The following is a 21016-nucleotide window of genomic DNA, read 5'->3' as shown; positions in this document are numbered from 1 at the left end:
CAGAGTCTGAAAAAGCTACAGAGAAAGAAAAGAAAAAGCTCTGCACAGAACGGACACACAAACCAGCACTGAGAAACCAGAGCTGAAGATTTCAAAGCATAGCTGATCTGACTACAGAAGGAATCACTTTTTCCTTCTTTAATTTTTTCATTAAAGTTACGTGAGAGATTTACACCTTTTTGCAAGTAATAATTGTTGCATACAGTAATCCATTTGTCACTTAAATGTAATTTACTCAGACATAATTGGTATAGCATTACACAAAAATGCTTCAGTTTATGAGCACGTTTAATCAGCTTCTTATGCAAATACAGACAGCAAAGTAAATTCCCAGTTTGATAAAGATTTACATGACTTCTTGATTTCATACATGGTGAAAAGAACAGCTAAATACCATAAGGATGACATTAATGTAAAAAACCTGAATGTTTCTGTAACACTGAGAGTGACTGAGAACTTCCATTTAATTTTCATTTCCTCTGCATGTTCCCTTTTGATATCAATTCTCCTTCCTTTACAACCTACTTCTAAATGAGTATTTCAGGATCAACACACTGAAAAGTTTTTGCATGTCTCATACCAGAACAACAAACCTCAGCTGTAACTGGGGGGTGGGGTGGGGTGAACTAACAACGAGCTTCCTTTGCCACTCCAACATCAGGAACTAACATAATAAACAGTGATGGCTACGCCCAGAAAAAAAATCAAATAAAAAGAAAGAAGCAGAAAAAGACAGAAGATGTGCTTCCAGAGAGCTGCAAATGCTTGGTTGTGAGAATTTGTCCTTTAACCTCCCCATTAAGGATTACTGTCGCGCTGCAGTACAGTGCTGTATGCATGGCGCACAATCCTGAAACCACCTGGTGGGCCAATTCCCATCAATGTAAATCCTTATGTGGGGTAGCCTGCGTTTTCCTAAAATTTCTAGCTATCATTCATCTGATTCCTGGTGGTTACAGTTCTTTCCCCCATCCTAAAGTGAGGGGGGATTTCAGCCTTACAGGTTTGGTTTTTTTACAATAAATACATGGAAGTTAAAAGTATGTATGTGATGTGTCTACCAGTATGTCATGAACTTTAACGGGAATCCAACATACAGGGTAAATCACGAAGAGAACAGAGCAAACCCAAGAATGTGGACATCTGCAGAAGAGAAAGCCTGTGCTGAAGCTGGAATAGAGGTAAATAGGAATGAAGCAAGGGAAGACAGACCTCAGATGCTTTCAAACATTCACCCTCCCTCCTTATTTGCTGCAAACTCACGTAAAATGCATACGTAAACATTTATAAAATGTTATTTGATTTTGATTAAAATTTGATGTATTTTTAAAAATTAAATATATTCTCATTTTTCAGTATAGTTTCCAAGTACACTAATAAAGTTTCATAAAGATGTTACATACCTCTGTAGAAAGCATTTTGTTTAGATTCCTACATGCTCACACGTGCAGACTGCTACAAGTGTTTATTAGCCTGTCAATTGGTTTTCACTAAATTTATTTTCAATTAGAAAATAAAGCAAAGCGCTCCTTTGGTTTTAGCCAATGTTAGTAATTATGCTTGCCTGTCACATAAGAATTATTTCATAACAGTAATATCTTTTGCCATGCAACACTTTATAAAGTTAGAATAGCTCTTGTTAGAGGTACCTTCACGCTGTCTAATGGGATTAACTACCTGTTTGTTACTGATACAAGTGCAGATGGGCAGAAATAACCACTGGAAGCATGTTCAAAACTTCGAAGGCTACTGTCGATTTTGTAACAATATCCACCATGTCTTTCCCATCCCTTAAAAGAAATGAATGTTATTTTATAGATTATTAATTATAATACAGTTGTTAAAATCTTGATGTCCTTTTGTACTTTCTGTCTGATCACCACTGACACCACTATAGCCCTTTTCCTTTCTACCCTCAAGGTCACTGAAGACATGGGTAAATTTAACAAAAGTTTAAAGTTTAAATCCTTAAATTGTGCAAAAACTAGCTTAACACACACATGCACGCGCGGTAATCATGGCAGGGTAAACGCTGCCATACCAGATTCAGTTAAGTTGTTATGAAAAAGGCTTACAGCTGCCCTTTGTCTTCAACTGTAAACAGCAATATTTATTCCAGAAATTGCTGGCCTTTCATGCAGCAATGCACTCGAGTTATTTACCTTTTCTCAGCTCCCTTTCTCATTTTCAATCAGAACTTCCAAATAAAAAAAAAAAGATTTAAATTAACGATCATCCTACTCTAATAATGCAGAATTAAAATAACCCATTTTCAAGGTTTATCAGATGAGCCAGAACACTGAGTTAGTGGTCAGCTCGCCTCATTTCTTACTAGTATTTTACTATCGATCTTTTATTTCTTATAATTCATCTCTGGGCCCAGAAGATGCTACCAGGACTGGCATGAGTTCTTGCAGGGTACCTGCCTGGTCTTCCTGCTTGAATGTTTTAAATAACCAAGTGAAAAAAGAGATAATAAACCATCTCTGCCCAATCTGCCTTGAAGCCACACGCAGACAGGAAAACCGGCCGATCTCGCTTTGCCTCTTCCGTGAGGGAGGTGCTCTTTGCAAGGGAGCACAACGGGAAGCAAGCGCAGCACCCAGACGGACACCATCAAACACCACTGGATGATGATGTTAACAGAAAAAGGAGAAAAAAGAGGAAACGGCTAAGCTTCTTTTGTGCTATCCATTCTCAGGTACAATAAAGCGCACAGCAAGATGCTGCAGACCTATTTAGGACAGCAAGCAAACATGCACATCCTTCAGCCCTGCTGAACCTGGAGGCAAATTTCAGCTTCTAGTCAGGAGTGTGCTTGCTGTCAGAGTAGCTGCCAGCTCCGCTGCCTTCTACTACCATCCCTCATCCGTCAGCGCTTGGAAGATGGCTGGACACAGCCCTTCACATGGCACAAAAGCAAAACAAACTGCAGTATCGCTTTCTGTGGTTTCACCTGAACAACACATACGCATTGCTCAGACGCTGGCTTTGCAAACAGAAATAAACAACCACATTGAGGCTCTTCCCTAACTTGGTACCACCGAGCTCGGATTCCCCATGGGAAAAAGAGAAAAACGTGCTGGCAGATGCCGAAGGCTCTGCAGTATGCAGGGACCCACCGGCTGTCAGCAGCCCTGCGGGGTGCACAGCAATGTTGCTTTCACCTTGATGTGCACTTAAACTCAGGGAGTGGGGGCTGGAAGAGGGATAAGCACTGACTAAAAAGTCCTCTGTGGGAAAGCAGGTAAGAAACAGCAATTGTCTGGTTTCCTTCAACTGGAAATCTTGAGTGATAAATGCACTGGTTCAGATGAGGCAACCAATCATCCTGACCTCTCAGAATTTTTAATCTGGTGCAAATGGCACTGCATAACCTTCCTCCTGTAGCTTTCTTGGTGCCTAAAGACTGGAGGGAAGTAATTTGACACTAATCTTTACTTTAAAAATTTTAAAAATTGTGGAGCAACTAGAGGGCAGCATGCTTGCATTGAGGAGAAGAATAGATAGAAAAATTCCAAACTTAAAAAGGCTGAGCAATTGGTCAGTAAAATGGCAGATGGCATTCTGTACAGATAAATATGAAATGATGCACTGGGACCCTCCCCTGCACCCCCTGATCGTTTCATGTATGAAGTGAGGGACTGCTGATTCACTCCCACCATGCAGGAACAAGATCTGGGGGTTGTGATGGTTAAGTTCCATGAAACATCACCTTAGTCAATAAGTCAAATTGAACCTCAAGAATTGTAAAACCAGAAAGAACACAGAGGGTTGCTCTGTCCTTGTAAATCCACTTTTTGCCATTTTTTGGAGTTCTGATCCCCAGTCTCAGAAAAGGATATTAGAAAAGAGCATCAAGGCCATGAAGCATACATGAAATGTATGGAGCTGCTTCCATATAAGCAGTAACTGAGCAGGCTGGGACTTTCAGCCTGGAAAAAGGAGATGCCTTAGGAAGGGTATAACACAGGTCTATGGGATGGCGAGTGCCATGACGGTGGGCAACCACTTCAGCACAAGACCTTGGGGATGGCAAACAAAGCTAAGCTAGCAGGAGAAAGGTTCAACAGGAAAAGAAGACGGCACTTTTTCATTCAAAGGGTAGTAGATTTACAGATCTTTTCTCTGTGATGTTGTGAATGCAGAGTTCACATGAGTTCAAGGGGAAACCGGACAAGCACTCAGAGGGGATACCCAAGGCTGTTAGATACACAAATCTTAAAAGGCTCAGGAAATCCCCTGAACAGCTGGGAGTCAAGGGAGAACTGGCAGAAGCATTATTCGTATTTGCCCTGTCCTGCTCTTTCCCAAACATCACTTGGAGCCACCTGTGGAAGGCAGAACCTGAGGCCGAATGGACCCTTATTCTGAGCAGTTTTGTAGCCTTAGTAGTAATTCTCTTCTTAAAAGTACAATTCTCTCCTGTTACAACAGCCGTACAGACAAATGCTCGATTCAGTACTATACTGTTATCTTTTGATGCACTAATTAAAGTGTACAAGACCAGAGAAAGTCACCAACACAAATACAGTCAGTTCTGCACACAGAAACCTCCAACTCAATTACCAAGCAGCTGACAGCTCCACAACCTGTTTCAAAAGCTGGTTGAAAGAAAATGTTTAAAACTCTTATTTCAGTGTTGGGGGAAACTGCCCAGAGAATCTGACCTTTGCAATAAAATATTTATTCTCAGTAATATCCTGCTGACTAGGAAAAACTAATAGTTGACCTGTTAAGGGAAGAAAGTGCTTAGCACTTTTCATGTCTTAGGATGACAGAAGTGTAGGGGGAAAAAAAAGAGCTCAGGTTTCTGGTAACTTGATATGGACATACTGCAAAAACTGCAGTCAGCAGAACCACAGAAGATGTTTAAGGCTAGTTCATCTGATGCACAAGTCGCAAAATCAACATGAGATGAAAGCTCAGTAATAACACATAAGACTATAGAGCTTTAGAAAAGCAAACAACTGCGCCTGAGGCCAAAGCTCCCTGAGCATCTACTAGCAATCCAACAAGAATGACAGTACAAGATTAACGAAGCAAAAGATCAAATGTGAGAAATGCCAATAAATATTCTGTACATTTAAGGGAAGTGAGCAACAGAAAAATGGGGGGGACAAGGTAAGTCTGTGTGAAATAAAGACTTAGCCTTGGAAAATCAGGCTAGTAACTAGCAACGACATAAACATTGAACGTTACAAGAAAGTGCACTGTCAAGACAAAGTGTCTGAAATCAAACGTAGCTTTGAGTAGGCTTAGTACTGACTTCTTTTGATCAAATGAATGTAACTTTTTTCACATTAGAAAGACAAGGATCTATGGAAACCAAGGGACTCTATCAGAGTTCAGCATCATCAACAAGCAGAAATTTATGCTGAGTAGGAAGTTTGCCAGAGCAGACCAAACTACCTGTGACAGTGACTCAATCTCGATTCTAGATCTGGTGAGGTACCAGAAGTTGAAGTGTTGTCAAGTGCCTGACTACAACTGGAAGTCTTGATGCTCTGCTCATTTTCACATGGTCAGGACTGTGACAAACCCTTCCTAAACTAACAACACACAGAATTCTTGAGTGATGAAATACATCAGTCCAAACAAAACAAATGCAGTTACCCTAAACTTTTTTTAATGTTTATACATATATATATATATATTTATATATATATGAAAAGTTAAGGTGGGACCAAACAGTAACTTCTGCCTCCATAATGGTATGACCAGAACTCTGGATCGGACCACTGTACGTCTGGGGAAAGACTGCATTGAACTCCAAACAGTTCAGATTCAACTTTCTTATAATTCAATTGAACTGGCCATGTTTCTTGAATTCTCAAGAAAAAGGACAGGAAATTAAAAAAGGAAGACAATGAGCTAAAGAGTAAAGCAAGTTAGAGAAGAGAGGCTTTTGTTGATAAAGAGGTTCACAAAACTCCTTCAGAGTATTGAATAAAACATGTCTACAAGCTTGCTCCTTTCACACTGTGAAATGGAACTGATGGCAAATAAAATCATACTTTAACGCATTACATTTTACTACCAGAATGCAGAGCCTATAAGCCTGAAAACCTGTTGCAATGTCCTATTTAGACAGCTGTGCTCCTTCCCATTTGTGTTTGAAAGCAAAAAGAATGCTAATGTACGAGTGGAAGAGTTCACTCTCCGTGTCAATGAAACTGATTGTTTTTCACCCTGACATTCCGTTTCAATGTATGAAAACCATGTGTGGGATGAGGCATCATATAACAGCCATTATTTGCACAGATGGTGGACAAAAGAAGTTTCACTTTTGATCTAGAAAAAAATGGGAACTTGGGTCACAACCGCTGACAACGCAACAAGCCATGAAAGGCATCTTGAGAAAGCTTTTAATCTTACATTAAAATTAGGTTCACATACTTCTAAGGCAAACAATGAGATTCTTCCTAGCAAAATATGCATGTCTTTAATATGAAAACCTAAAAATATCAATTTGCATCCATATGTTCTGTAGCTACATTTAGAGGTTGCCTATATAATTCTATTCTATTAGTAAGGCTCTAAAATAAACAAAAAACACAAAATGCCCTACCTCTGGACAACTTGATTCCAGCTCAGGAGAGACATTATTAAATTTCCCTCCTTTTTTGCAGATGTAGAAAGATCTGTCTTCGCATTTTTTAACCTTCCAACGTCCCTCCTAAGGGATATAAAAAAAGAAGTATATTCTGTACATACTCATATTCTCATGCATATCTATACACACATTAGATTCCCTCCTCTTATTTTAACGTTTCAGTAAAACCAAATAATTTTTCTCACTCCATTTATTTATCCTTAGACAGACCGTTTATTTCTACCAACACTGTCAGCAGGACTTTTCAAATCAATCACACAAAAGGGTTTGTCTCTTTGAATCACTCTCTGGGATGTAATGCACCTTAATTAACTAACACGATGGCCATGCCAGAGCACGCACTTGTCAGAGTAGACAGGAACTTTCTTCTTATCTATTATAGTCCTTTATAAGATTAATCTTTATGTTTGAAGACTCCTTACTCAAGACATAACAACGTTTGTACAATCTACGCATACTTCACACGTACCAAAAAAAATGCTTGAAGAATTTTATCTTGAACCTCCCTTTCCTTTGTATTTTACGTTATTTTTCACACTTACACACTGAGTAAAATGTGGGTTTATGTATCTAAACCCCACCATTTTACCAAAGTCCTATCTTCTGCTTCCAATGGGAACCCACTGTTACAAGTCAGTTTTCTTGTCTTGGCTTTCCCATGAGTTAAAAGACTGCAACCTGGACTCGCTACTGGGGAGACAACAGAAACTCTTTTTGATACAGCTTTCACACTTAGACAAGACATACTTCTTTTAAAAAAAAAGGATTATAGTGCTACTTACATAATTCACGTATTAGTGAATTTAAATACCGTTAATTGTAAAAGTAAAGTAAATTTATGGCCAAATTACAAAGAGACAAAAATGGCAGTGCCATGAACACTGATTATTTGAACATTTCTCCCAGTTTTACACCCAACTGATTTGGGGTCAATCCTACTGCTGTCAACTTCTATAATTTTATGTAGCTCTAGATTACTATCTGTTTCTGAAAGATGCTACATAAAATTTATAAATATTGACAGCAAGATAAAAGAGGCACCGGTGACAGAAGCTTTCAAGACCAGAACTGATGCATCATAAATTATGATATACACAACCTGGATTTTAAATTACTTTATCAAAATACCTACCCATATTTGTTCTCCTCCATTTGGCAAGCTTTATGCATGTAGCGTTTTTTACTGAACATAAACTCAAAAGCTATGATTCATATTCTGTGCATCAGCGCTGCAAAATGTATTGGTTTCTGAAGGCTACATCGCATTTATCAGAACATGAATATATTAAAAATCAAAACCCAAAGTCACACTACAGGTCATGGCTTAAAAGAATACGCACCATGAGAGAATAAATTATTATGAGCTAAAATAAAAGTGCCTGTCTAATTCTTTCAAAAAGAAAAGGAAACTTACGGATCCTTGTGCTGCAACACAGAGCTGTCCAGTTCTTTGAAAGGTGTTAGGTTCTTGGCTGTTCCAGTTAGAGAATGTTACTGGGGTGCGGTCTGACCACTCAAAAACAACAGGGGTGTTATTACTGTATAACCCAATCCATGCTTCTGTTACATTTTCTGTAAAAGAGGAAGTTCAGATTTTAACGGTGAAGAAATAATGCCTGCTGTTCCTGTAACATCAGCACCACTTAAAAATGATTCACGGGATTTTCTTAAAAATTACCTTTCAGGAAAAAAACCCCAGATGTATAAACTTTAGGAAACCTTATGGACGAGATAATGCTCTACTGCCCTTGAAGACTAAATTGTTTCAAAAATAGATCAACATACGCAATAATATGCTTTGAAATCCTGAGAAATGCAAATAAAGAGCACATGTACATTTTTGAAGCGCACTGGGCAGAAAGCCTGACATGGAAGGGAAAGATTTCTTCTTACAACCTGCTCTGGCACACTCAGCTTTGGCTGAGGAGCACACTTCTCCCTCTGCGCGATGCTCCAGTGACAGCACAGTTGTAGCTGCAGCAGCTGGCAAACATCGGAAAGACAAGGCTTGTGGTTTGTGCAGTGCCTCACTTGACCAGCTGCTCAGCCAGAGAACACAGACAGGCTCTCAGGCATGTAAGCCCTTCTCCTGAAGAGAGGCCTGAAGCAAGTCTGAAATAGAAACAGCGGACTGTGAAGCTGAATACAAACTGAGAACAACTACAGCTGTCCATTACAGTATCTCTGGAAATAATGGTATTTGGTATCTATGGAGGGCGTTAATAGAGGTAAGGAAGATGATACAGTGGTTTATTTCTAAGAGAAAGACAGCACAGCAAAGAGGATGGGTGGCAGGAGGGATGATAATGGGAGGTGATGTCCAGTAAATCCAGTGTAACACACCTTCCTGCAACCACAGCCGATGGGGCAGAGTTGATAAAACATGTCACTGTGCTCCAGCCCTGGGAAGCTTAAACCCATGGCCCAACTGTGCAGCTCTGCCAGCACACTGATGTCAGCTGGAGGCACAAAATAATTTTCTTTGCTCCTGTTATGACAACAAAAGTCTTGGCATTGCTGCACTGAAGAGCTTTTGTTCATTAAGTTCCTTGTGTAATTATACTACCTCTTAGGACAACGTGGACTAACAGAACTCCTTTGATACACCCTGCTGTCAAAGGGGACTCTGCCAACATACTAGCAGCAGCAGCTTTAAAGTGTGGACAAGGCTAGCTTGAAAGCAAAACATACTCTGAATTGTTGTTGCTTCTAAGTGCAATTCTTGAATAAGGATGATCACCGAATCTTTTGCAACAGTTTCCAAGGAAGCAGCCAAGAACTTAAAAGGACAAAAGCTATCGTGTTTACTGTGGCCTCACTGTTGTTTACATTGTTGATTTATTTCTTTATTTTCAGTCTGGTTATTGAAGAAGGTGATGCTACACATTTTTTTAAGACTTCTAGAAGGAGCATGCATCATGCTTTCTTTTTTTGTCAATGTCAGTTGGGTGTGCCATGTAATATAGAGCTTAAGTGGCTAACAATGTTAAAGGGCTGCACAAAACAACAGCACAAAACATTTCAGGAAACGCTGCACGCTTCAAACTCACTCCCCAAACTCACCACTTTCAAGCAAGTTAAGGAGCAGCTCTGCATCTGCCATGGAGGATATACTAATGAGCCCGCTATCATCATGGTGGCATAAGACAGAAGCATCATTCCAGCTCTTCTCCTCTTTATGAAGTCTGTAGCAGTTGCGATTGTGTGGGTACCAGCCAGCATCACAACGAGTGGTGTAATACTTCCATTTATCTTTTAATCAAGCATACAACGTCCATGTATATTAGATAGAATTGACAAGGTTACAGTGTGCTCATAACACATTCAGAGCTATTTTTTTTTAATCTTCAAATGAAAACAGAGTCAACCAAGAAGACTTAAGGTGGCCAAAACACATGCTCTGTGGAACATCACCTACCAACCAAACGGAAATTTCTCCCACTTTATTTTATGATTTAACCATTTGGGATGCTGGAATAGTGCAAACACACTAATGGATCTGTTATACAGTTTAAAATCAGTTATACAGTTAAAATATTTTATCTGCCGTTTTACCTCTGAACATGATTCAAAGCCAGCTAAAGCATTTTCAAGTGCATTACCTACAAAAAGTTTGGGTAAGTCCCTTCTCATTATCTGAAACAAGTAGGGAAACTTTCTTTTAAGTTATCAGGATGAAGCTGAACCTACATAAGTTGTTCTTATCAAAACAGAAATAAATTAATAAACTCAGCTCTGTGTTTAACTTCCCCACAGAATGAGAGTCTGAGGCATTCTATGTACAATATATATACTATATTCTTTATATATATATATTTAAAAAAATATATGTACAATGCTTTTTGTTATATCAAAAGTACAGCATGCCATAAAAATAACTGCAATTTTTGGGATGCATTTACACAAGTTTCTTCTCTGTGGGCCACTGGTTAATTCCATTCAAAGCTGAAGACCTAATTTTAAACTCCAAAATGTGGCTTTATTGTAATAGAAAAGAATGAACATTCTGTAAGCATCTGATATGTAAGGAACCAATTAAATGCTATTTATATTAAAATTATTTCTTAGTTTTAAGACTCTCAACACATTTTCCAGGACTGCATTTAAACAGAAGAAAGCCTTATTAGAGCAGTTAAATCAAACTGTATTCAACTTAAACTAGCAAACCCATACATTTAGTTCAGCTAAGACTATTCTGCTGGCTTTATATTCAGGCGGCTTCCTCTTGTTCTCCTTCCACACCCACAAATAGGATACAGTGACATTGAGAGACTTACCCAATGTTTCATGCTCTGTCTTATTGAGATATTTTTTGCATACAAAAGGCAATCCAGATTCACACAAGTAACTCTGCCAGCCGTACTTCAATTTTGAATTAATCACTGCACAATGATTTTCTCTATAACGGTTATCAGAGACATCTGCAAAGACATTTTTGAGAAGCACAAAATTACAAAAAAACCCGGTTCTTGTAAAATGGTATTGTCAGGCTCTCTGCACCTTATTGAAAGAGTGTATAAACATCCCCACACACCCAAACCTCTGGTAATGCTACACCAAGACAATAGACAGCTGAACACTGACCATGATTTACACGTGTGTGGCAATTCGTCCTTGGCTGCTGCTATCAGATGAGAGGCTGAAATAAGCTCTAGTGTCTATGCTATGTCTGCTGGCGGACAGACCTCAAAATGTAGCAAACCAGGTCACAAAGAACATGTTAATGTGCTAATGTTAATTACAGCATGTCAACGTAAACAAATTGAAACTCCTTTCCTCCATGAAACCATCCAGAGCATAGCTTTTAAATATGCAACTGGAATCTTAAAAACATCTTTAAAAGTAAATGACAAAAGGGCTAGACCATTAATGCTTTGAACAGATCCACCTCAACTGATGCTACATCCCTAGAAGGGGCTTTTAGTTCATGAATATGAATAAATATTTCTACCAAACAAAAAGGTACACTTGTTCACTTGATGCACTTTTCAAACACAGCTGCAGAAACAGCAGTCTTGTATCAAGCTGCAGTTACAGACAACATGTAATTAAACAGCTACAACATATCCAAGAACATCAAGTACTTGCTCTCCAGTTCACAAACACTAGCGGTGCTCCATCTGACCACTGCCAGCCAGCATCCTCCTCCAGGCGATTCAGACCTGTCCACAGCATCACATCTGTGGTGTTTAACTGCCCTGAAACAGAAAAAAAATAACGTAATAACTCATGCTTTCCCCACGTTTTAAAATATCTACAGGTATAGATCTGCTGTCCTGACTTTGTAGAGTAGGAATAACCCGAAACTTCAAATCATTCTCCAGAAAGTTCAGGCTGTTTTTTCTCTGCTTAGAAAAAGTCCATTACTTTGTTAATCAACAGAGAGAGAAAAGGAGTAAACTCAGAAGTCTGCATCTTTCAAAAGCTACTCATCTGGCAAACCCTTCCTACACAAGTTCTTGACCTTAGAAGTTAAATCTAGAACATGCAGCTACATCAACGCTAGCCTGTTTCAGCTTCCCATAAACCAAAAAGCTTTCAGCCCATTTACGGCCTGCAGGCATATCATAAAGCCAAGGAAACAATATCACAAACTTCCTGTTAGCTTATATCTTGCAGTTGAAAATCAGCAATCATGGGAAGCAATGGGCAAGAAACCTGAGGTATCCTTTCTCGTCACAGCTCCACCACCCATTCCTCTGCTCCGTCCTCTCCACACATGCTAAAATACCCACGAAAGCCATGTTGTCAGAAGGTTCTACAAAATTTGTCTGAGATGCTTGCTCCAAGGGCTTATCAGAGAAGGGATCCCATCCACTTATCAAAGCAGAGTTGGATTTTTTCCCATACAGGACATTTACTTTAAGCCTGCAGAAATGTTCTTGTCATTCACATTTGGTTAAGTCCAGCTTGCAAAAAAAGCTTAACAGGAGAAAGGGACACCAGGGTACATTGCAAAGAAGGCAAACATTTGCACAATTCTCCAAGGAAAACAAACACACTCCATAACCACAGCTGCAATAATGGAGTTTCTGTGGGGAGGGAGAATTAATACAATTGCACCCTCACATAACACAAACCACACTTCTGCCCTTGGGATATTAAGGTGGGAACCTTTTCAGACAGCTCTACTGAGATGTGATAGCGACAAAGCCTCGCAAGCAGCAACTGGAGAGATATCACACAGAGTATTAAGCTCAAAGCTTACCCCTTTTGCACGGCTAAAGAGGAAATCTAACTACAGGTTTCCTACAAGGTCCCCAGAGAAATGTCTACTCACTGCTTAAGTTACTTATGTAATTCTGCTCTTCGGGGTCAGCGATGCTCAGCAGGTCTGCTCCTTGCAGCTGACAGGCAGCCCGTGCCTCACGCCACGTCAGCATAGATGCAAGGTTGAACTGGTAGCAAAGGTGTGTGTCAGGGTTCTTCTTCCAAAAAACGTCACAGCCACTCCCTGCTCCAAAACAGACTCGTCACCAACAGCCCAAGACTACAGACTAATCAGAAATATAACACCTTGAACAATTCCATTAATTTATGGCAGCAACATCCTGATGGAGCTCAGTTGTGAACTCCTTTCATGTTCCTTTGGTAAAGAAACACACAGAAATAGGGCCCTAAGAATGAGATGTTGCTCTGTATTTCATATGGTGGATAAAATACTCAGGAGCTGATCTGTGGCTGGTGGTGATTTTCACAGTTCTCATATAGCCAGAGAGCTACGTTGACTTCATACCAGCCGATCATTTGTTCCTAAAGCTGAATGTTGAAATATTCAAACTACGAAAACCTCACTCACCTTCTGGAGAAGCAGCCGCTGGATCTCCTCCTACCTCATATTCAAGAGAACAGACTTACTAAAATTACAAAGTATAAGCGAGGCTGCAAATACCACCCATTATAATGGTTGCCCAGAAATCCCCCTTACAAAGACACATTTACGGCTGTTTTTAAGATGCTTTGGAACACAGATCTGAAACGTAGCTCGTGCAGGGAGGGCTTTTCCAAATCACTTTTGGAAAGCTGCCAATAGAAGAAACTGTTCTGCTTATTTATGCAGGAAGCTGGAATATTCACGAAGATTATACATCCAAAATCCATCTGACAGCACGTATTTTTAAAGCTATTCCTTCTAAGTGTTTTAGGCCCAAGACATGTCCAAGTCGTGCACAGAAGAAAAGGAATGTGCAAGTTGTAATACAGTCAAAAGGAGAACGTGACTTTGCAAGAGCAACCCTGACTTTACCGGCTCCAGAGGAGCCCCCTGTATATCACTGGGCCACAGGAGAGAGGTTTTGCTGCAGGGTAAGATCAGTGGGCTGTGCAGGATAACATCCTTCTGCTCACTCCCTGCAGTTTTCCTTTTGGGATGAGGACTTCGGTCTCTAAAGGCCAAACGTGATAAATTGCCAAAAAATTTGCTGAAGTCTTCTTTTGCGTTTTTTAAAGAGACATTCCCCTCTAACAGAAGGGAAGTAATCTAAAACACAGCACGTCCTAGAACTACTAGGAAAGGACAAAGATACTCTTGGGAGGTGGGGGAAGCGAGAAGACAAGAAAGATCTTACCAGCATTTGGGCAAAACCCCCATTTTTCGTCTTGTTCATAGTGAGTCGTTGTGGCACACCAGTCAAATTCCTTTCCATCTCTGGTACACTCATAATACCACTTGTTGTTATATTTAAATGGAAAAACGCATGGGAAACCAAAGGAATTTCCCAGCAAGGTGTATGTTTCTGGAATAAACCAGAATAAAATGCAGAGATTAAAAGAATGCAGACCACAGAAATTTCTTCACCCCCTTATTTCATTATTCCTGTTTTCAGCAGCAATGATAAATAAAATGTCTAAAGCTGTTTTCTAATTTATAATTGATACATTATAATTGATAAAACAACATTACAAGTATAAGCAGCATAACCAGTGAACAGAATTTGGAAATAATAGTTTATGAAACTTGTCACCATGAAAAGAGGCACATTCTCAGAACTTAATACAACTGAAAAAACCTCCCAAATCTAAGCAATTAACATTTAAAATCTGCACTTACATTTCAGAACTACACAAAACAATAGTTAGCAGAATCAGTACATGCTCAGGTGCAAACTCTACTTATTTTTTATTTGTTAGTCTATAACTGACAAGCAACTTAGCATTATTTCCCCTGCTCCTCCCATTCTTTATAAGTGGATTTCCAATGTTTTTTCCATCCTCTTTGTCATTCTATGGGAAAGGAACTGTGAAAGACAAAGGAATTCCAAAAATAAGGTTTTATACCATGGGGAATAATAATCTAGCTAAAGAACTGATGTTAGATACATCTGTTGTCACAATCCATTAATGACTTATAAAATAGTTAAAATATTTTCCTATTGTACTTTGACTACCAAAATATTGAGAGAATCCAGTGCAACTGAAAGCTGTAAAAGCTTTACCTCAGTGAGTGTCTCCTTAATCCCAGAGCTTCTACAAAAGGTCAAAGAACCACAATCACACTTTGAATGAATTTTTTTGTCAAAGATCCGTGTTGATAGCCTAAAGATCAAAGTCCTTCAACTACAGAATCAGTGCACACTGCCAGGTTCCTAGAGGTCTCCAGAGTTAATGGCTGGCTGTACACATATAAAAAAGCAGTTTACACATTGTAAATGTCCTTTAAAGCCTTCTGATATGAACAGATGATACAAAGAACATGAGAAAAGAAAAACTGGGATCGCAGCTCTGCCTGCCCATTATCATGCTGCTAGCTATGGAGCTGCAAAGGAGTATCCCAGTCCTGGCAAGAGACCAAATTCAACAGTTGTAGACCTCTCACCACAGCTATACACATTTTTTCTTTGAAGATGTTCCCCCCCCAATACGATGGACTAACAGGGTGGCTTACATTTACATGTGCCTGTGCTAAGGTAGAAGGAAGAAAACAGAAATTGGAGGCAAAAGAGATTTTGCTGACGCAATTAATTACTTTGGTCCTGAAACTAGGCTAGAAGTGCCTGCCTAAGGTTGATCCTCTTCTCTTAGATGTTGCAGTACTAGAATTAAACGAGGTCTGCTTTCATCTCGCTATGTGTACATAGCAAATGTGTAAGACTTTTTGTGGGTTTAAATATTTTCTGTCTGGTCTTAAGTTTTCAAGAGGAGGTCAGATGCTATAGTGCTTTCCCAGTTTTCACAGGTCCCAAAGGAAGGACTTCGGTGAGAACAAAGGCCAAGCCCAGCCATACCTACAGAGGAAACCACTGAGACCAGATCTGCAACCCAAACACCCAGTTCAAATGGGGAGAATCAACAGCTCCAGCCTGAGACACACTGTGTAAACACTAGGTCTTTCCCTCTACAGAAACACTAAGGCAGGGGTCAATGTACAGTCTGCCTGTTGCCGTTTGTAGTCAATGCGTTCAGTCTTAGTCCATATACCTGGAAAACTGCCCAGGTCTGCAGGCCTGGATCTTGACATACACTCCTATGCCTTCGCTAGCTGTACAGCAGGATTAATCAAAAGCCTGATCTCTGTTCCAAAGTTTGGCACGTTCAGAGTCCAGGTGCTGAACATTGCAAACATTTGGTTCTTGCACACTGCGATCACAGACAGGTTTGCAGTGACAGGAATTCCAAATCCTTCATTATCTCTCCTTGAGTTTATCTGATAATGAAAGCCACAGGATGGGCAACAACAAATCCTTAGTTCCCCTTTCTATGTCATAGAGGATCTGAAATGACCATTTCCTGGTTTGCCAGGATACTGGTGTTTTTTTGGGTCCATATAACAGATAAGGTAAAAAATCAGTTGTGTGGTATGCTCACCTCAACCACTGCATGGGAAAAAGCAGACGCTGAGTCTCAAACCACAATAGAGGTTGGAAGGGATCATAAGCACCTGACCTTGCTTCAAAAGAAATTTTCAAAACTTTTCCCACCAACACATCTACGACAAGATTTTATTTTTACCTTGAAATGGATGTTCACAAAGGTCTTCATCATAGGACATGTACTGTTTCCACTGGTAGGTAGATTTTTTTTTGGCCACAATACGTTTGCCATTTTCAATGGCTAATTTGTACCCTGATACACCAACTAACGCTTTTCCATCACAATTCCACCATAACGAGTATTGAGTTGAATCACATTCAAGCATACTTAATGGCTGTTCTGGTCTACTGATGTTCAGTCCTAGACAGGTGCTTCTGCCTATGTTGAAAAGACGCCGATTGGATACCCATTTCCATAACATGTCCTTTGAGAGCTGACTACAGTCTTCCAGAACAAGGCCAGCTGTGTCCACTTTAACACACATGTCGGAGTCTTCACTTTGGATAATAAATATCCCTTTATCTGTAGGGGAGGGGGGAAAAAAAAGGTAGTTTCATTCTGTAGAATACTGCTACTGACTGAATAGTATCAAAAGACTAATGTTTTAGTTGGAACTATTTAGGAAGAAAACTGAAAATATTCATCCGAGTGATTGACACTTCAAAAAATAAAAGCACTGGTCTAAATTTACTGCCAGCTGAGTTCTTAACACGTGGACCTCTTCCAAGATCATAAAAATAAGGCCAGGTAATATTTCTCAAGTTGGATAGGCAAAAAAATAAAAATGGGGTGCCTAAAAACATCAGTCATGTTCAAAGAAAAAAACCCCACTGGTCACCAAGAAACACCCACTAAGGAAGTACAGGTTTACGTGCTACAGTCAGACTGCATATTGTACAATAATTCTCTGGTGGAGATGGAAGAGTGCAATTAAAGTGAAAGCTAAAAAGTTTAAGGCTGACACTGCCATCTTCATTCTTCACTCTCTGCAACTACCGAGGCAGAAAGAAAATATTTTGCATTGTAAATAGCATACAGAAAGGATAGGATTTATGTATACCATGAGAGCTGGTGGCCAAGGGTTAAAGTATGCCTTCCCTATTGGATGCATATTGCTCAACTATACATGACTACCCTGGACCACAGCAGATGTTGTGGGGTCAGCCTAACACCCCGGCTTTCTTGGAATCCTGTAGAAATTCACTGAACTATGTGACATCACATTATAAGTATGTGAAAAAAACCTCAGCTGTTTAACATCTTGGGAGCAAATGTTTAACTGAGCATATAGACTGAAAAAAAATGAGGGCAGCTGAAGAACTGGAAATCAGCAAAATACAAACTTTTAATGCTTCAGTTATTTCATTCCCTCTGAAATCCAATGGTAATTAACCCATGCAGTTCCTCTCATGTTATAATCAAGATACTTATGCCTTGGCAGATTTATGCATTGAAAACCTGAGCAGCACTTTCATTTTGCCTTGAAATTTTACAGCAATGATCTCTGCCACGTGTGCTTTCAGCTGCTGTAATTCACTACACCTAACAGCTCGAAGCAGTAACTATAATAAAAAAAACCTTCTCAGACTGACATAGCCCACATCTGAAGCATGAGATGCAGAGGTCCACCCAGATGCTGTGTCTGGGTTTAGTACATGCAGTTTAGGTGTAGCTCCAGAAAAGAAAGATTTTTCAAGCAGCAGCAGGACAGCGCTGTGGCACCGACAGACAGGAGATCAGCTCACCAACAGAACATGCACCAACAAGCAGAACAGAGTGTATAGGTTATGGAAAGGTATTTGGTGACAGATCCTACACAGAACACATCAAGCAGTCTAACTTACAGAGAGGACAGAGTCACGCTGCAGGTTGTATCACCAGTAACAGTGACTGTTTTCCACGTGGCTATCAGCACTAGCAGCTTGCGATAGTGCAGGAGCAGGGGCAAGCCTTTCTAACTGGCAGCAGGTGAACATCAGCTCATTATATGTAATTGCACCTCACCTAGCAGCTCTTCTACATTAAGTCTTCAACCATTTTGGGCAGGGCAAGCTTCCTTTAATCCATCCTATCTCTACGGCTCTCAGGTATTTGTGTTCACTGAAAAACCATCAGAAAACACTCTGACAGATACTCAGCTTGGCCCCTTGCTTTTGAATTTTCTGTGATGTTGTATAGTTTGCTCTGGTTTCATCCTTCTTATCCAACCCAATCCTCCATGGGCGACACAGGCATCTCTATCTACATGGCCAGAAAGGGTTTCTGCCTCTCATGCGAGGGTAGGGTATGTCTTCCACACAGTGGTTTTATCTTGGTTGACCAAGAAAATAGACCGTTAATTTGCTAGATAAGTGGAAGCTGGGATGTTTTTAGCACCAGTAAACACTGATTCATGAGGTTAAATCACCGTGATACTGGGATTCACACTTAAATAAACTTCTTATGCAAACTCCCAATCTACCCCCACCTTGACAGCACACAGGAGCTTCCTGAGGGCAGGGGGAGCAATGCCACAACCCAAAGATGGATTCTCCGAGCTTTGAATGCCTTTATCTGTAAGACTCTTAAAGAGTCGCAATGACTGCTGAGAAAAGATAAGGGTCTTAAACAGTCTACACAAATAGCCCAGCTGGATGATCTCTGGGAAGCATGCTGTTATTCACTTTTTCATTCTACAGCAATTTATGCCAAGAATGGTCAGACTGATTCTTGGGCTACGGGCTAAGCAGCCCCCTTCCAAATGTGGTTTCCGCTTCCCCAACCTCCAAATGCAGCTGGCGAGAGCCGTGCTGGCCGGAGGGCTGCCAGCTCCAGGCAGGAGCGAGGCACCAGAGGTGGCAGGCTCAGGGACAGCTGCCCCGGCCCCAGCTCAGCCCTCTCCTCAAGGCAACTGGAGCAACACCAAACCTTGGGAATGCCTCTAGGGCTGCCCTCCTCTCAGCTTGCTGAGCCGTGCTATGCGTTTTAAGGTGATCGTGTAGAAGGGTTTTGTTACAAAGTCTCTGGGGTCAGGGAGGATTCTGTGCCCGATACCCTGCTGGAGAAGAGCCACAAGGGCTCTACAGACCTGCCAGCCCCAGGGGACCCAAGGAGAAAAGGAGATAGCCTGCACTTTGGGAACTGGCAGGGTGGAGGGAGGCCTTTGGAAACATCCCACCTCTCTTGCGTCCAGGCCCCTGGATACAAGGACAAGGTGACAAGCCACAATCTGCCAGAAGCGAGGCCTCTAGCTGCCGGTAGGGCACAGGCGCGGTGGTACTGCCAAGTTCCTGTTTGCTTCGGTTCAACACAGCTCATAGTTGGACGAACGGCTGTAACAGAACCAGGAGCCGTGGTATCTCTGTTTCCTTCCTCCTCACCTCCCACTTCCTTCCCCCCAAAAAGCTGCAAGAACTGCTTATGTGGCAATAGCGAAAGTTACTGGAATTTATTGGAAATGAGAAAAAAATCATCTACGTTCCCTCCAGGTGCAAGGAAAGCAAGGGAAGCAGAACAGCAGTGGGGGGCCGAGAAGGGTTCGCAGGGGCTCACAGCCAGCCCCCGGCCCGCCGCGCCCCCGACCCCCTCGCCCGGCCGGACCCCAGCAGTACCCTCGCCCCGGCCTCGCCCCGCCGCGGCCGCCCGCAGCGCCCGGGGCCGCGGGCTCCCCCGCCGCAGGGACGGGGCTGGGGAACGGCCGGGGCGATCGGCTCAGCCCGGCGCGGAGCGGGGACGCCGACACCGCCCGGCCGACGCCGCTGCCGGCCCCCCAGGGGTGCGCACCCCTTGCCGCCCCCCACCCCACCCCGGGCCGCCCCCGGAGGCGTCACTCACTCCAAAGGGACGGCACCTCGTCCCGGCGGAGCGCGGCGCCCCGCGCCGGACCGCGGCCGCCCAGCAGCAGGCAGCACGCCAGGAGCCGCAGCCGCACGCCCAGCATCGCGGCGGCACTGCGCCCACCCGCTCCGCTCCGCTCCGCTCGGCCGAGCCCGGCCCCGGGGAGGGCAGAGGAGCGATCCCACCCCGGCGGCGCCCCGCGGCGGGGAGGAGAGGAGGGGCGGCCCGGCCCGGGGGGGGAGGAGGCCCGCGGGCTCCCTCCGTGCGGCCGCGGGAGGCGGGCGGGGCGCGGGGGGGTCGCGGCGGTGGGGCCGGGGCCGCCCGTCGAGCGCCCCCCCCCCCCCCCGCCCCGGGACCCGCCGCCGCGGAGCGCTCGGCCGCGCTGGGGGGCGCCGCGCACGCAGGCCGGGCCCGCTGCCCAGGCTGGGGGCTGGAGGGGGCACAAAGCGCCGCGTTCATCATCCTTTCATCTGCAAAGGCTCAGTGGGCCGCGCCCGCGCCCCGGGTACCTCTATCGTAAAACCAGACCTTAAACCGAACCGGCACCCGGAGGGGCGCTGGGGGCAGCAGCGCTGAGAGCACAGCCCGCGTTCGGGCCAGCTGCCCTGGCCGTTCCCGCCCCACGGACCCCACGCACACGCTTCGGTGTTTAGCTTGTCCACCCCATGTCGTTTTACATTTTGGCGTGGGGAAAAGTAATCGCCGCCTTCCATTTTGTTCGTCTCTGCCTTCGGTGGGACGTTGGCAGGAGCTGCCCCGCTGGGGCTGCGCCTC

General features: G+C 42.6%; 1 protein-coding gene across 1 annotated transcript in view; it reads right to left on the bottom strand.

Annotated features, from left to right (window-relative positions):
• The window catches only part of PLA2R1 (phospholipase A2 receptor 1), a 43375-nt gene extending 22938 nt beyond the window's left edge, over positions 1-20437 (bottom strand). Inside the window, exons 1-10 of the mRNA XM_055811955.1 lie at positions 20240-20437; positions 16565-16948; positions 14185-14352; positions 12897-13070; positions 11701-11814; positions 10894-11037; positions 9680-9868; positions 8031-8188; positions 6572-6679; positions 1678-1790 (exon numbers count right to left, since the gene is read on the bottom strand). Of these exons, the coding sequence (XP_055667930.1) occupies positions 1678-1790; positions 6572-6679; positions 8031-8188; positions 9680-9868; positions 10894-11037; positions 11701-11814; positions 12897-13070; positions 14185-14352; positions 16565-16948; positions 20240-20345 (1658 nt within the window). The 5' untranslated portion in view covers positions 20346-20437. The remainder of the gene's footprint in view (positions 1-1677; positions 1791-6571; positions 6680-8030; positions 8189-9679; positions 9869-10893; positions 11038-11700; positions 11815-12896; positions 13071-14184; positions 14353-16564; positions 16949-20239) is intronic.
• Between the last annotated feature and the right edge of the window lie 579 nt (positions 20438-21016).

This window comes from Falco peregrinus, chromosome 8, assembly GCF_023634155.1.
Source record: "Falco peregrinus isolate bFalPer1 chromosome 8, bFalPer1.pri, whole genome shotgun sequence".
Taxonomy (NCBI): domain Eukaryota; kingdom Metazoa; phylum Chordata; class Aves; order Falconiformes; family Falconidae; genus Falco; species Falco peregrinus.
The sequence above is the reverse complement of the archived record's forward strand: the minus strand, read 5'-3'. Positions and strand labels throughout refer to the sequence as shown.